Source organism: Genypterus blacodes, unplaced genomic scaffold (assembly GCF_046128005.1).
Source record: "Genypterus blacodes isolate CSIRO-AG114 ecotype Tasmania unplaced genomic scaffold, CSIRO-AGI_Gbla_v1 ptg000062l_1, whole genome shotgun sequence".
Taxonomy (NCBI): Eukaryota; Metazoa; Chordata; class Actinopteri; order Ophidiiformes; family Ophidiidae; genus Genypterus; species Genypterus blacodes.
Window position 1 is genome coordinate 1,227,501 of NW_027466874.1, and position 14,953 is coordinate 1,242,453.

General features: G+C 43.5%; 1 protein-coding gene and 3 non-coding genes across 5 annotated transcripts in view; all 4 read right to left on the minus strand.

The window, feature by feature from the left end:
* Positions 1-9,251, minus strand: part of LOC143003649 (carboxyl-terminal PDZ ligand of neuronal nitric oxide synthase protein-like) — a 104,688-nt gene extending 95,437 nt beyond the window's left edge. For both annotated transcript variants that reach the window (XM_076154421.1, XM_076154420.1), the window contains exons 1-2: positions 8,849-9,251; positions 8,516-8,587 (exon numbers count right to left, since the gene is read on the minus strand). In XM_076154421.1, coding sequence (XP_076010536.1) covers positions 8,516-8,587; positions 8,849-8,953 — 177 coding nt within the window. In that variant the 5' untranslated portion in view covers positions 8,954-9,251. The remainder of the gene's footprint in view (positions 1-8,515; positions 8,588-8,848) is intronic.
* Positions 9,252-11,900: 2,649 nt separating this feature from the next.
* trnah-gug (transfer RNA histidin (anticodon GUG)) lies at positions 11,901-11,972 on the minus strand. The gene has a single exon. It is a non-coding gene; the product is annotated as a tRNA-His (tRNA).
* A 2,243-nt stretch (positions 11,973-14,215) lies between these two features.
* Positions 14,216-14,287, minus strand: trnah-gug (transfer RNA histidin (anticodon GUG)). The gene has a single exon. It is a non-coding gene; the product is annotated as a tRNA-His (tRNA).
* Positions 14,288-14,689: 402 nt separating this feature from the next.
* On the minus strand, positions 14,690-14,761 carry trnah-gug (transfer RNA histidin (anticodon GUG)). The gene has a single exon. It is a non-coding gene; the product is annotated as a tRNA-His (tRNA).
* Positions 14,762-14,953: the final 192 nt, after the last annotated feature.

Sequence of the window (14,953 nt, forward strand, 5' to 3'; positions counted from 1 at the left end):
TGCAAGTCATTTGCAGCAGAGCTATCATTATATTATAATAACTTATAATAATAACATTAATTATAATAATACATTTTATTTGTGTAGCATAAAAATCACGAAACATAAACAAATTACTTAACATACTTTTCATTTTGGAATGTAAAGCTATTCTTTTTGAGAAAGAAATACAGAAACAAAAATAAATTCGAGACATTTTTCATCCTTTCTTTAAAGTTTATTACCTCTAAACAATTATTAAAATAAATAAAAACATAAAACAGGAGAAATCATAATTATTTTTTAAAGATTAGGAAAAGATTCATCCTGATTCTTAGAGTTTCCTCCAGACTTTACAGTCCTGAGGTTATTTGTTAATCGAGCCCTTCCGCCCACAAACTGCACTTGTGGTTTACAGGTTTTGCTCTCATTTTGTCATAAAGGATTTTGCAGCACAGACATTAAGGCGATTAAAGTAAAATCTAGTGAAACGTAAAATGGCACAAACTGATGTCGACACCAGAGGTTCACTCAAACACTCAAGCACATACAGGCTTTTATGATCGGAAGAACAATAAAGCTAGTTAAGCATTAGCCACACTGTTTACACACTGTGTACGCAGGATTCACACCCGGCCTGTCGAGCTCTTCACTTGTGGGAGAAAGTGTTGACGCCATGATAGATTAATGTGACATTGAGTAGCAGCTTGCTGAGTCGCACATTAACATGATCTACACAAATGCCCATCATGCTCCATTGATCGACCCGTCCGACCTCCTCCAACGCAGAAAATCTGAGGTTGAGGAGGAGCGCGAATGGGAGGGAGGGAGGTCAAACTGAGGCGAGGTAATCGACCGTGTGTGCTGGGTGTGTGTGGGTGGGAGGGAGGGTCATTATTAGCTCACTTCTTCACCTTTCAACTCTGACCTTAAATTGGAGAGAGATGGCTGAACAATATGCCAAGCTGGAAGGTGGCGAGCGGAAAGAAAAGGGCTGAAGAGCACAAAGAGCAGCTTTAAAAAAACGCTCTAACTGATCCTCAAAGATCCAAGAAGGCTGGAGAAGGAGAGAAGGAGACAGGAGATGAAGCCTGTATTGAGTCTTCATGTTTTGTTTCATCGTTGATGTTGTGTAGGTGGTTACTACAGTAAAAGTGTTTTTTGTTGTTGTTTGCTCAGACGGCTCGGAACTAATCCCAGTCTGTTGAGGCTTTGGCAAACTCTCCATTGATGCCTACATGGCGCTCGTTCGCTCGCCACGACAACGGCGGAGCAGCATTACATATCTGTCAAACCCGTGTGAGTCACAGACGAGGCTTAAATCCTCGTCTCTCACGGGGGGACGTGGGACGAGTAACGCTGTGGTGTCAGGTCTAAACAAACACCCACGTGAGCCTCTTCCAGCTCCTGCCTGAATCCATCAACAAACACACACACACACACTGCCACTGTTACCTAATTGCGTTCTAAACCTTGAGGGGAACCGAGTGCTAATCTCCCCAAAAACCTTCTCTCAGAAGCTCAAGTGTTTTTGTAATTGCCTTTCGGTTCCCGCTCTTGTTTTTAAGTGGGTGGTACTTTGTGTCAAAAGGGTCTCCTGAATGTTATTCATCCCCCCCGAATTGGGCCAGATTGAAACTACCAAACTTTATGTACGTTTACAAGTTTTTTATAGCATGTTTTTAAGTGGCGCCTGCCTGTGTTCACATGGTTTAGACTCAAAACAACCCACATCCACAAACAAGGATTAGATTAGGGTTAGTTCAGAGTGTCCTAAAAACAAATGACTAATATAACAAATACAAACAACAGATGATGAAGGGGACTTCCAGGTTTATGGAGTCGAGTGTCGAATTCATGTATTTTCTCTTGTTTCACTTTAATTTTCATTCTCGGTTTCTGTCTATGATATCAAGACGTACTGAACAATCTTACTGTGAATGTTCCAGACATATATTACTGTGCAATACTGTATTACACGCAAAGCTCACTGCCACAATTAGCTCTGCAGAAATACGTCCAGATTTAAAGTACTATTTTTCCCTCGGGATCTACATGGTAAAAGCCAAATAGAGAACCAAATCCTTAAGCGTGGACCGAGGGGTCGAACTGGGCCAATTTCAATCTCATTAAGGTGTTCGTATGACATATGGGGGGAAGAAACACATACTGCCTTCATCTGAGTTCTGATTGAATATGTATCGATACATAAATTGAATCCAGGTACATTTTCAATATTCCAGCTGCGATGAATAATGAAAGAACAGTATGCTGCTAATGAAACCTATACAGATAGGAATTCATACAGCGAGGTGAAGAAGCTCTGTATTTAGAAGCGGCTCAGCCACGCGACCAAAGGCAGCGAGCGCCCGGAGGGTCTTTGCTCTTCCTCTCTAGCGCACCTTTGCTGAGGAGTACATTTATTAAGATGGAGGATTAATTGGACAGCAACTGAGCATCTATATCTCGTTAACGTCAAACAAACTGCAGCGTATTAAGTCTTCCTGGCGCTCATTAAAACTGCAGGAGATGTGCGAGGGGAAATGAGGAAACTAAAGAGAACAACCCGAGGGTGACTTTCACTGCACTCTGAGGTTCAAACACTTTGATTTCCCTGTTTATGTCTTTTTGCCAAACTCCTTTATAATCTCATCCATCACTCACTGGGTTTTGATTAAAACATTCCTGTGATGAGAAATGAAACGAGCGCTTATTATTATTATAAATTCCGGACAAAGAGATTAACGACGGAGCAGAAAAAGAGCCGGGAGAAACAAGGGTATACGGCCGCCACTACATCATAGGGAAATGTGTCTTTTCCTGTTTAGATGTGCGGCGTCAAAGTCACCAGCCACCATATATCCATTAGAGCGAGTCATTCATCACAGCCGACACAGGTTACAGTCCTGCCAACCAGAGAGCAGCGGCTGGAGGATCACCGCCGGAGCATGATCACACGTTAATGAGACACTCCATTGATCCCTGCAAGGAGACTCTGAGTCACCCTCCCCCGCAGAGGTCAAGGTCAATGACAAAAGCCACTACAGTGGGCAGATAGTGATTCTTGCACGAGTTTTGGAGGCGATGACTTCCTCACGAGGCTCTGCGGCGGCCGTAGGATTACCGTCAGTACCCAGGCGCACCGCAGGCAAACTTCAGGGCTGATGTGCGCCTTACACAACCTTTAATCATTGACAGCGTTGAATTATATCGTCAGTGTGATCCTGACAAAGTCCTCACGCTTCACTGTAACAACTTCAGTCGTGTGTGTGTGTGTGTTGTGTGTGTGAGATTAGGCCCTGCAGGTTGGATAAACACAACCATGATTACAAACTAGATGTGCGGGTCAAACTGTAACCATGGGAGCGCGGCAGAACCTGTCATTGAGGGATTCCGGTTAGCAGCAGACAGACCAACCGCTTTCACTGAGAGTGTTGGTGTTATTACCCTCCCATGGTGCATCATTGCACTGCTGATGTGCTGCCTGATGGAGCTGAATCCCCAAACATCTCCACTGCATCACACTTTCAACAGAAAATCACAAACCCACACCTACTAACGGTTCTATCACATTTTTTACATTTTAAAACTCCACACTTTTCCACAACACCAATTTCTTAGCACGGTATTTTAAATGAAACCTTGCATTGCAGCATTTTTTGCAATTTTGCAGCCGATTTGCTGACACTGATGAGGTCATTTCAATGTAGAGCATGAGCTGCTGCGCACTTTAAAAACACCATCAGGCACGTGAGGAGAGCAGCGGAGCACAACAGTGTCTCTCCATATGGATAAATATGGAATAAATGCATGATCGTCTGGAGACACCGAGACATTTCCATCCTTTCTTTCCTTTTACCATAATTCACCAAAATCAAACTCCATGCTTTTCCAGTCTGTTCAGGAAGCTTAAGTTCACAGGTGTTAAACATGATGAATATTCCTTAAGTTCCGCTCTCAAACACCTTTGTATTCTCTCAACTTCCTCAGGTTCATCTAATCTTCTCATCCCTTGCTGCGCCATCATCCTAAAGTCAATTAACCCGACAAAGAGAGATTAATGAGAAATTAATCCCTTTCATTCGCCGCTGAGGTCTCCTCTCTCTTTGAACAGATAAGCCACTAGTGGACTTTGCCAGATAACCACAATAATACATTTAATTTAGAAGCACTTTTGGATTACAGGGCATGCTCAGACCTCAATAGACTCCAGATGATTGGTGAGCTGACATGGAGAAAAGGCATTTGTGGTGGGCGTGTGCTTCATCTGACATACTTGGGCAGAGAATGGGAAGGTGGCGGCCAACATATTTGTCTTTTGGTGCAACCGTCCATTATCAGCATCGAGAAATGGTTTAAACACATTTACATTGCATGCAGCTTCAAACAAGGCAAACGGGTCTGCATCCTTCATGTGCAAACCTTTCAAAGATAAAGAAAGGAAACAAATGACAATGGAAAGGCTTTTCATGCAGCAAATGTTAGGTTTTTAGGGATAGGCCACGTTAAGCATAAATAATGTCTCTCTCCCTCCCTCCCTCCATGTGACGGATTGTTTCCCCTTTCATATTGAATGGTAACACAGCAAATGTGTGTTCATGTGTGTTCTGTGTACACAAATGTGAACACGTGTATGAGGAAACAACCAGCAGGATCCTGCGTATCGCTGCAATTAGTCTGTTTCCTGCTTTGTTTGCATTATCTCGTTATCAGCTACTGTTTACAGGTGACTCATGTGCACACTGAACAATGACATAGTATATCAACCAGTTGCTTAGCAACACATAACTCTGACTCTGCAGAAGGTGACTGAACAGGGAAAGACCAGGTCCCCTGGGAGCAACGACTGACAAAACTTCCCCTCGCAAAACTCTGTAAGGAATTAAAGTTACACAAGCCGAAACTGGAAGCGGCTCTGTCCGTGCTTGGCATAACATCAGGTATCAGGAAATCAGCTGGAAAGCCTGTGGCTGTAGCAGTGGAGGGAAGTGTTTGGCTTAATAACAATAAGATAGAAAGCCTTGTTGAGCCTCCTCTGAGTGAGCACTCCTGTTCAAATTGATTCGTCTTCTGATTCATCCTTTGTTTCCATCAATTTGAGCTCAAATCTTTCTAGGGCTGTTAGATTTCATGCTACATAAGCCCCACCACACTGCAGCAAACAAACCCAGCAAAGGGTGAAAGGAAAGAATCTCAAATATAATATTCTACTATCAATCATCAGGCTGCCATTCAATATTAAAGCCAAAGTGGCTTCAGCAAGGCAGCAGGAGTAAACAAACATATATAATCAACGAGCTGAGCCATCACAGTTTCTCCATAATGGTGATATATTAAAGTGGATTTAGTCTCATATTCTTCATCATTCTGAAAAGGTACCTCAGCGTTAACGTCATATTAGAGAATGAAATTGCAATTTGTCTCCATACTTATCCAAAAGGTGTAAAGATCAATCACATATTTGTAATCACAATTCCAGATTTACAGGAAAATGGGTGCATAATCCTGATAACAAACCAACAAACAAACACACAGACAACCCAACAGGGATGAAAGCATAATGAAAGAGCCTTTGACAAATCCTCCACCCACACAAAGCCAGACTTCTGTCGTCGCTGCCTTCAAATCACATTTGTCAGGCAAATTCATTGTACAGCAGTATTGCAGATATGCTCGTCTTCTGAATCAATACCCACAATTCTTAAAAATACATCAAACCCATTTGAATTTGCTGAATGAGCCTCAGCATCGCTACACTTTGGCACTAGAGGCATGTTTCTAAACGTATTTGTTAGTACATAGCATAACTGTGACCTCTGTCCAAGCATATATCTTAATCCACCAGATCCTGATCAATATCTGTATCTAAGTTTAATTGCATCTGTTGGTAGTCCATTACATGATTTGTCTCATACACCGCTGCTCTGGTGTTCAAGAAACAGGCAGAAATGAAACAGAATCCTTATCTTGCAACTTCAAAAGAAGGAGCCTGCCTCTGGATTCTGAAGTCTTCTTTGACCCAGGTCCCACTTATGAATAGTAGATTTAGTCAATGCCACCAAGGATTCACTGGGTTTGGATTCCTGAATACTGAGTCTATGCATATCAGTTGTAAGAGCCCCAGACTGTTTTTAGATGATTTGACTGCTTTCATCCTAATCAGCACTGAAGACATCAAACGTGACAGCAGTAAGAAGGCTCTAAAAGCACAAATTATGCAGCATTCCTCAGTATAGAAACAGCTGTAAAGAGCTCCGCTGTGGCTTTTTAGGGGACATGAGACACGCAGATTAGCACATTAAAGCTTCTGTAATGCAGAGATGTGCTTGGTACTGCGATGGAATTTAGGATAAACAACCTATTATTTGAAAAACATGTGTTTTCTGTACTTTTTGTTGTACCAATTTAAATACAACACTGGCAGTCTCTATTTATGAACCTCTGTGGTGTGCCAGCGCCTGAACACACCGTCAGCATGTAATGGATGGTACAACTGTGCATTAATCAATATGGGAGAAAACTGCAGTTGAGAACACTGCACACACCTCGATGTGAAGCAGCCACCAGTCTTCTTGTCACGTAAGTTAGCTTGACATCACTTGACAAAAGAAGGCGACGCACAACACTGAGGCTTTATTTCCTCTTGTTTGAAATCTACAGCACGCACTACTGAACAGTACAGAAAGGGCCTGTTGAGAGTAAAACGTCACTAAAGCAAATGACTTTAGTGCTGTTTTAGCAGCCCCAGCTTTCCACCGTGACCTCACTTCCATCTTAGATACCTGTGGTTTCCCTCTATTGTGTTATCAAGCCAGTGTCAAACCATTTTCACACTGGACGAGCCAAACCAAAGCCTGTTTTCCTGCCAACAACAACAGCTGCCATGGCAGCACGCCGGGAGGTCGGCTTTATAGCAGGGGGGGTGTCGTCTGAGGAAAGGTTAATAAGAACATTTTGCACCATTTGCTTTACAGTGCAGGCTCATGCTGGAAAGAAGTGTAACAACCTGCACACACAGACTTCAGGCCTCTGCTGACCCATACACAACTGAATCACAGACGTATGAACTTTATATGCGGATATATTCACTCCTTAAATTAGCTTATTTCTCTCTGCTGTTGAGTCACAGCTCGGTTTCAAACTGTACAGAATCCACTGCTCTCTGAGAATACAGCTGTAATCGCAATGCAACAGCATAATGTATTATCTTATTTGGAGTAAGACTTCTTTGATTAGGGCCAATTTTAGTTGCATTAATGTGAATACAAGCCTTTAATCTCAGTATGATGAAAGTTTTAAGGTGCATGTTAACATAGCCGAGTGTGTGTCTGTGGTGGTGTAGGGGGCTTTGAGGAGGTGTGGGAACCTCAGATAAATCCCAGCATACCCACTGGCTCATCACCATAATCCTCAAATGCCACTCACTACACACTGCTGGCATAACCTGCACAGGGTTACTAAGCCAACTGCTGCTCCGCTAAGACACAGACTGATTAAGTCGACTTTATAGAGCTGAAAAGGCTGTAAATGTTGAACAATGGCAAAGGGAGAGGAGAGAGGGAGATTTCACCTCAGTGCATCACTTCAAAGCAAACCCCAGCACATGATGGAACACATGGGACATCAAATCTCCCAACTGTGCAAAGAACTGCCAGCAAAAGGTCAACATAGTTTAACTCCAAGCAGCTTTTAGAACCAATGTCCGTCCCACCTTCATACCACACCCGGATGATTCTTCACGTGTTGTTAATTTTTAAAGTAAATTCCCTGAGGTTTAAGGACAAACTGTCCCTGTAGTTCATCAGACTGTAAACAAACTAAGTCAGTTTTACGCAAACACCCACTTCCTGTCGTCTACATTGCTCCAGGTCCGTTTAAACCGTTGGTTTAAATATTGCATGTTGTACTGTCAATCTTATTTTACTCTTAATTGTTATTGGAAATGCCTGTAACTCTGAATCTAAGCTTTGAAAGCAGAATAGAAATAAACAAGCAAACTATCGACTGGATCATGATGTCATTGAGAGTTTTCCTTACTCAGGGACATTAAGTGAGCAAATACACACAAACTAGACACTTTTACATAATCAATAGGTTCCAATCTTCAATTCGGCACAACTAAAACACCAAACCACGACACAGCAAATGAAGCAAAACGGCTCTAAAAGTTAACACACGGTGCCATAAAAGGCTCTTCAAAGTCAACAACACCAAGCCGAAAAGACTTAAATACTCAAAGTAATCGTTAATCATCTTGAATAACACCCAAACCCAAGTATTTACTTCCCAACAGGTGAGAACACATAAATATCGCAGGATTTGGAAGGGAGTTTGACCTAGAGAGGAAACCGAAACACTTTAAAAGTTGATATTTCAACGCTATAAAATACAACTTTGTGAACCAAACCTGCGCCGAACTTACAAGCACACATCTGGTAACCACGGCTCACAATAAAAACACACACAAAGACACGTATTTGTGTTCAAGAAACCAGAGAACAACACAGCAGAGGTTCTGAATAGAGTTTCTACACACCCGAATTCTTCTCATCGCAGCCACGATCTCCACTCTGCTGCTCGGCCGCGCCACATCAAGACTGCCGATATACTATGGAGAAGCAAAGTCAAACATCACATTAAATCACACAATGTTGACATTTAATCATACAATACGAGTTAATGGCTGGAAAAACGCCGACGCGAAACAAACATTGAACTCTACTTCACTTTAATCTTTGAAGTAACCGCTCCAGGTTCTTACTTAGGTAGCACACAGCGTTCACAAAGTAGTTAACGTGTCTTAATGTGTTATTTTTTCATCCAAACACATGTAAGAAAGTTATTTCAAGGTAACATTCTGCGGATTCACCTTTGCCTCGAAGTTGATCCCGTGCTGGAACGCTTCCTCGTTGTGCATGGGGATCCGTAAATCGTGCCCATCATCAACGAGGTTATACTTCGATTTCACGGGCATTTTCCAAGTGTTTAAACTCCACGGAAACACCGGGACCGAGTGGGAATCGACAGGAAACAAAACTGCTTCGATGGTGAGGAGAAATCCAAGAGAAAACAATCCCAGAATGTGGTTTAAAATCCGTCCTCCAGCGCGGCGAGGCGACCCGACATGGTAACGCGGACGCACCGCCCTCCACAGCGGCCAAGTGTCTGCAAGTATTCCCGCAAAGTGCTGCTATGCCTCTGGCTGGGATGGCTCCACACACACACACACACATACGCACGCACACACACACACATATGGGAGAGCGGCGGTGTTTCCCGACTTCTCCTCCGTGTGTGCGGGTGGAGGAGCAGGGCGCCTATGATTGGAGGAGCCCGGGGATCCCACCTGCTGCCATTGGAACAGAGGCGCACCGGGGCTGACTGGGGAGGGGCGCAGAGCCGCGGTGCCTCCCCTCACCAGCCCCTTTCTCCACCTCCACCTCCTTTCCCTCCCACCACCTACTGTTCCTCCACCTCCTTCCCACATGAAACACACACACACACTCTCTCACACACACACTCAGAAAAGCAGAATGTCACACACTCAGCATGGACTTAATATTCTCCAATCTTAACTGCAACCAAAAGTACATTAAAGTTAGAAGTATGTAAGTAAGAGTACCTTGGCCGCTGTTGAACCACTATATTGCGTAACACCGTCAATGTGACACTTCTTTCTATACAAAATGTCACGATTTTCAGTTAATTTACATCCAAACTTGTTGTATATTTTTAGGGAAGAAAGCATTTGACACGACACAGAGCATACAGTTATGAGCTATTTTGGAGATGGTTTTTTGATACAGAAAGAGGTGGGAAAAGAGAGAGAGGCAGAGAAAAGAAGGAGATGTTGACTGGGAACTGTGGAGTGTGATACACATGTGGACAAAAGGTTTAAGGAGATGAGGTCCCTGCTCTTATTCAGTGGAGTTTATCAGGCATGTCCCTAGATCTGCTTTAGCCTTAAGATTTCCCTTCACTGGAACTAAGAGGCCTGGAACATGAACACCAGCCTCCGATAACTCGATGGAAACAAGTAACATGCTCACTAAACCCAAATTTACAAAGAGACCAGTCTCTGTGAAGGCCACACAGAGTGTTTAAAACACTTTCCACTGTCTCATGCATGCATCTGGGATTTAGATTCTTATCTAAAGGACACACACATGCATGCATGATGTACCAAAGCCACCCCCACCCCCTTATTTAACTCCATTCTCTGACAAAGGCCTTACAGGTGGGCTGCTCTGCTTCACACAGAGCAAGGCTGCCTACTAGTGGCCACATTTGGGAACACGTCACCTGTAAGAAACTGTGGGATATCACAGACACAGGTATGTGCAACACTTAGACATAGTGTTATAAAGTCAGATCAACATAGAATATGGAAAAGAAATTACACACAAGACCCTCTGTTGAATCCCACATGTATGTTTTGCGTGTTCTCTGTCCTAAATAAGGAAATTATTGAGTAAAAAATCACGGAATATCTTTCAATTCTTCTCGCTTACAGTATTACACACAGCTGGTGTCTTTTGCTCACACACGTGGGATACACCCACCCTGCAGCAGACATATCCTCCTACAGCCCAGCGGTGTGTATGTGCTCTGTAAACACTGTCAAGCGTGCTTGTGTGTTTAATGCAGTTGTCATGCTGTATAATGCACAGCCCATCTGTGTCACCCTGGGAGTAAAGATGCATCGCTTCCCTCAAGGTGGTCCCAGGCGGGGGACAGCAGGGGAAGTGGGGCAGCAGTAATTCACGCTCACCACCTCTTTGGAAGACATAAAGTAGTGCTGCTAATGGTGTCCTGTGGGCTCAGCAGAAAATTGCGTGATGATATATTGTTGATGTTGCGCCTTCGAATCTGGCGTCTGTCTAACGACGTCGCAAGTCCCGTTTATGACTTCCATTTACCGTCTTGTTCAGTTGCACGAAGTCCAATTAAAAGCCATAAACGTCAAGAAATAAATGGCCGAATTTAGCATCATCATTCACTTTGAGAGTCTTGCAGATGGCGCAGCTCTGATTGGAAGAATGGAGGCTGTTAAAACTGAGGGGCACTTTCCCCCCAGTGTGTTATTTTCAAGGATATCTCTGTACAGCGTTATGCTCTTAATATCTGTGAAGCTCCCAGAGGTCACGGCCATCTCGCCCTCATGTTAGAAGATGAATAACACGAACAGTTGCAGCCATCTCCCCTCTCATGCAGCCCATGTCCTCCTTACAGAGCAGCATAATCCCCACAAACCCTTAATTACTCACAGATCTGTTAAATTAAAGAACACATGTTCACAATATTATGATTGGAGATTACAGCAAGGCACCACTTAAGAGAAAATGTGGAAATTGCATTGTTTTTATGATCCCGTGTGGAGACAATCCCCATAATAACACCCAAGGAGAAGATTTAAAGATTTGCATTTTGACATTTAGTTTGTACATTGTGTTCGAGTTAATTCATCCATTGTGTAGGATAATTACTGTTAACAGTGTGTTTTGTAATTCAATCCTCCCACGTGCTATGATGCGCCTGGAATTATGAATACTGTGTCTACTAACAAATCTCCTTTTCTATGTTGATATAATCGTCAAAACGCTGATTTGGGACGGTTTCGAACCGGTGGTTGCTGCGGCCGCAACGCAGAATTAACTACTATACGATCACGGCAACCAACAGGCATGTGCGCAGTAAATTTGCGGGCGAACTAAAACTATACGCGAGCTGGGTTTGCGGCGAAATTCGTCAATCCGGGCAGGGGAGTCAGCACATTACAATTAATAATACGACGCTGCCGTTATCTATATCAGAGATGTGCTTTTATCGTAGTGTATAGACTTTCCAGTGAGATTAGACTGTGGTAAGGGAAAGGAAAGAACAGATAGTTATCAGCTACAAAGTAATAAATCCCCAAAATGTGCCGTGACCCGGATTCGAACCGGGGTTGCTGCGGCCACAACGCAGAGTACTAACCACTATACGATCACGGCGGGCTGAATTAACATGCGCTGCAGATGAATCAGATAACGGGAAGTACAAGCGTGATGGGATTGAACCTCAATCGTGAATACAAACCCCTGGAAAGAGGTGACAGTTTAGATTTAGGCAAAATTCCCGACAATGGGGGGGAAAGGGACAGAGGGTTAAAGGGACAACCAATGTGAAACAAAGGCCTGGATCCACATCCGGATCTGGATCTGGCTCAAAATCATTTCGATTGTTCCTTGGCCAACAACCCACAACCCACCTCTGCTCACATGTTCATCTAAATCCATCACTAATCTTTTAGAGAGTAAGTCGTCTGTAGTTTGTTCTTAAGTACATGTTATTCTCTTTCCAGGCTTTTTTTTTGTGATGTCGGGTCTTGCTGAGTCAGCACAGGATGTCTGAGCGCCATGTGAGGTCAGTATGTCAGCCCAGGCCCTAAATCTCAGACGCCCTCCCAGTGGCCCCAGTCTGAGCTACAGACGAAAGCCTGCACACCATCAAATGTCCATGTCTCTCTCACACACACACACACACACACACACCTCGGGGGCCTCTTACGCTGAATTAATCATGGCGATTTTTGGAGGAATGTGGGGCAAAGCACAAGAGGAGCTCCACGTCTCCCGAGGGAGTTTGCAGAAAATATGGTGGACAATGAGCGAAGCAGAAGTGATGAAACTCATCTCTTTTTCATTTTGGCTGTAGGGCAGCAGGAGAAAATCTGTGTAATAACGTGAAATATGAAAATAATTAAACATTTACTTCTGCTGCACACAATCCATACTTAAAATCCCATCACGAGCGAAGGGACGAACGATTAAGTCATTCTTATTCAAGCCCTGCGGCTGTGTGTTTGCACCGACACCGAAAACAAACACGTAGGCGTTATCTTTATTGGAATACTTCGATCTGTCAACACAGGCGACAATGAGAGATTAGAGTCACAATTTGGATGTTTGGAGAGAGGTTTAGAAAGCTTAAACTGAGTTCAGAACCACCCAGAAGCCTCAGAATACCAAACCTTGGTGGTGTATTTATCTATAGGCTCTTACATGTGATCCTGTATAATCTTTTCTCTGGATTTTACATCATGACATGAGGAAATTAATAACCAAGTGTATTTACCAGCGAACCTGTGAACAATCTTGCTTATTTACAGCCACAGGAGAAGATGGATCATAGTCTATAAGAACCAAGGCCCTCACATGAAATAGGAAGTGATGTTAACTTAGCTGAACTAACTCCAAAACAAAGAGATCCAAGTGTCACTCAAGACTCTCTCTCCAATGAAACACAGCTGAGATCAGTCAGTGAACGTCTCATTAGAAGAGGGAGTACACGATTCAGGAGAAAGGAGGATTGCAAACAGCCAATGGAGTTGTTGAAATAAATCATGAAGAAGAGAAAAGATTGCAAGTCAATATAAGGGTGACACCATGTGGACATAGAACGAACTGCATACGATGGCAATTTACCAAAATTGTGTTTGAAGATTAGCTGAGGCATCGTTTATAGTCATATTTCCACTTCTGGCGTCTGTGACTTCATCAGAAAATATAGATGAAAGGGTCAGATGGGAGAATTACACGTGTGAACATCCTGAACCCAGCGAGTTGTGTTGCTGCTGCCTTCAGATCGTCCTGTTCCTTACATACAGTGTCGTGAATATAACAGTGAGCTCGGGTGGTGTGAGTTTCATTGAGCACCGTGGAACAGTACAAATGAGTCCCAGCGTTGCTTAGCAGCCAGAGGACTCTGCTTCACGTGGGTGAATGCATTCGTATTCAGGCGGTTTTGCCTGGAGACCGAGGGCCGGGCCGAGTCTCTCCCATGAGAACCTTTTCACATCAACCAAGCAACTTAACAGACCCATGAAACTGTCTCCGCAAATCAGGCCTGTGTTAGTTCAGACACTCTCAGACTCTGTCCAGTCCCCAACACACTGCAATAAACTGGTCAAGAGCGAGAGGCGCGATGAAGTTTATGATGTAGCGCTAAATGATGTAATGAGTGCAGATAAAAGACTTCACTGCTATGAGCCTGGATACAAGCATATAAATATTGACTAATACATTCATATAGAAACATAACTTCACCCAGTGCTGGCCCTACAGAGGATGAGCTGCTTGGGGTCCCCTGCGATGGTCAATGACGTCAGGGAGTACGTTTTTGTCTAATGAAGAGCCTCTTGTTGTGTTTGACTTCATCTCATTACTTACAAACGTTTCTGTTGTTGTGAAAAAACTGCCGTGACCCGGATTCGAACCGGGGTTGCTGCGGCCACAACGCAGAGTACTAACCACTATACGATCACGGCTCACATTACTTCCATTCCACGCTGCGGACATAGTCAATCAAAAGAAGGGGAGTCGATTGTATTTAGATGATTTAATATATTATGCTATACTAATAACAAACTAATGTATATGAAAGATGTAGTTTTATTTCATTGCCTAGCTTTGATATCACCTACGACGTAATAAGTCTCAAAATGTGCCGTAACCACTGTACGATGACGGCGCGTTACGGCTGCGCCCGCTGGTTCCAGCGACAGCGACATGGGTTCAGCACCAGAAGGTAAGTATGATGATGAGTCACCATAGTAACACAGTAATCGTCACACAAAGTTCTTAATTTTGCCTTCTCCAAATGAGGACAAGAGCTTTGCTGCCCGTGATGACAGCTGCTTTACTCTGCACAGGGTTAAATATCCAAAACGTGCCGTGACCCGGATTCGAACCGGGGTTGCTGCGGCCACAACGCAGAGTACTAACCACTATACGATCACGGCAGTGGGATATGAGCCCCACAACCCGCTACATCAAAGTGAACTGAATGCACATGGAACTAATCATCATTAAGTATTTAGCAAGAAATGAATGATTACTTGCTGAGTCTAACAAACCAAAGCAGCATGTAGAGTAAATATATACGTGCAATCATTCAACAAATGAACTCATACTGAAAGAACTAACTCTAAATA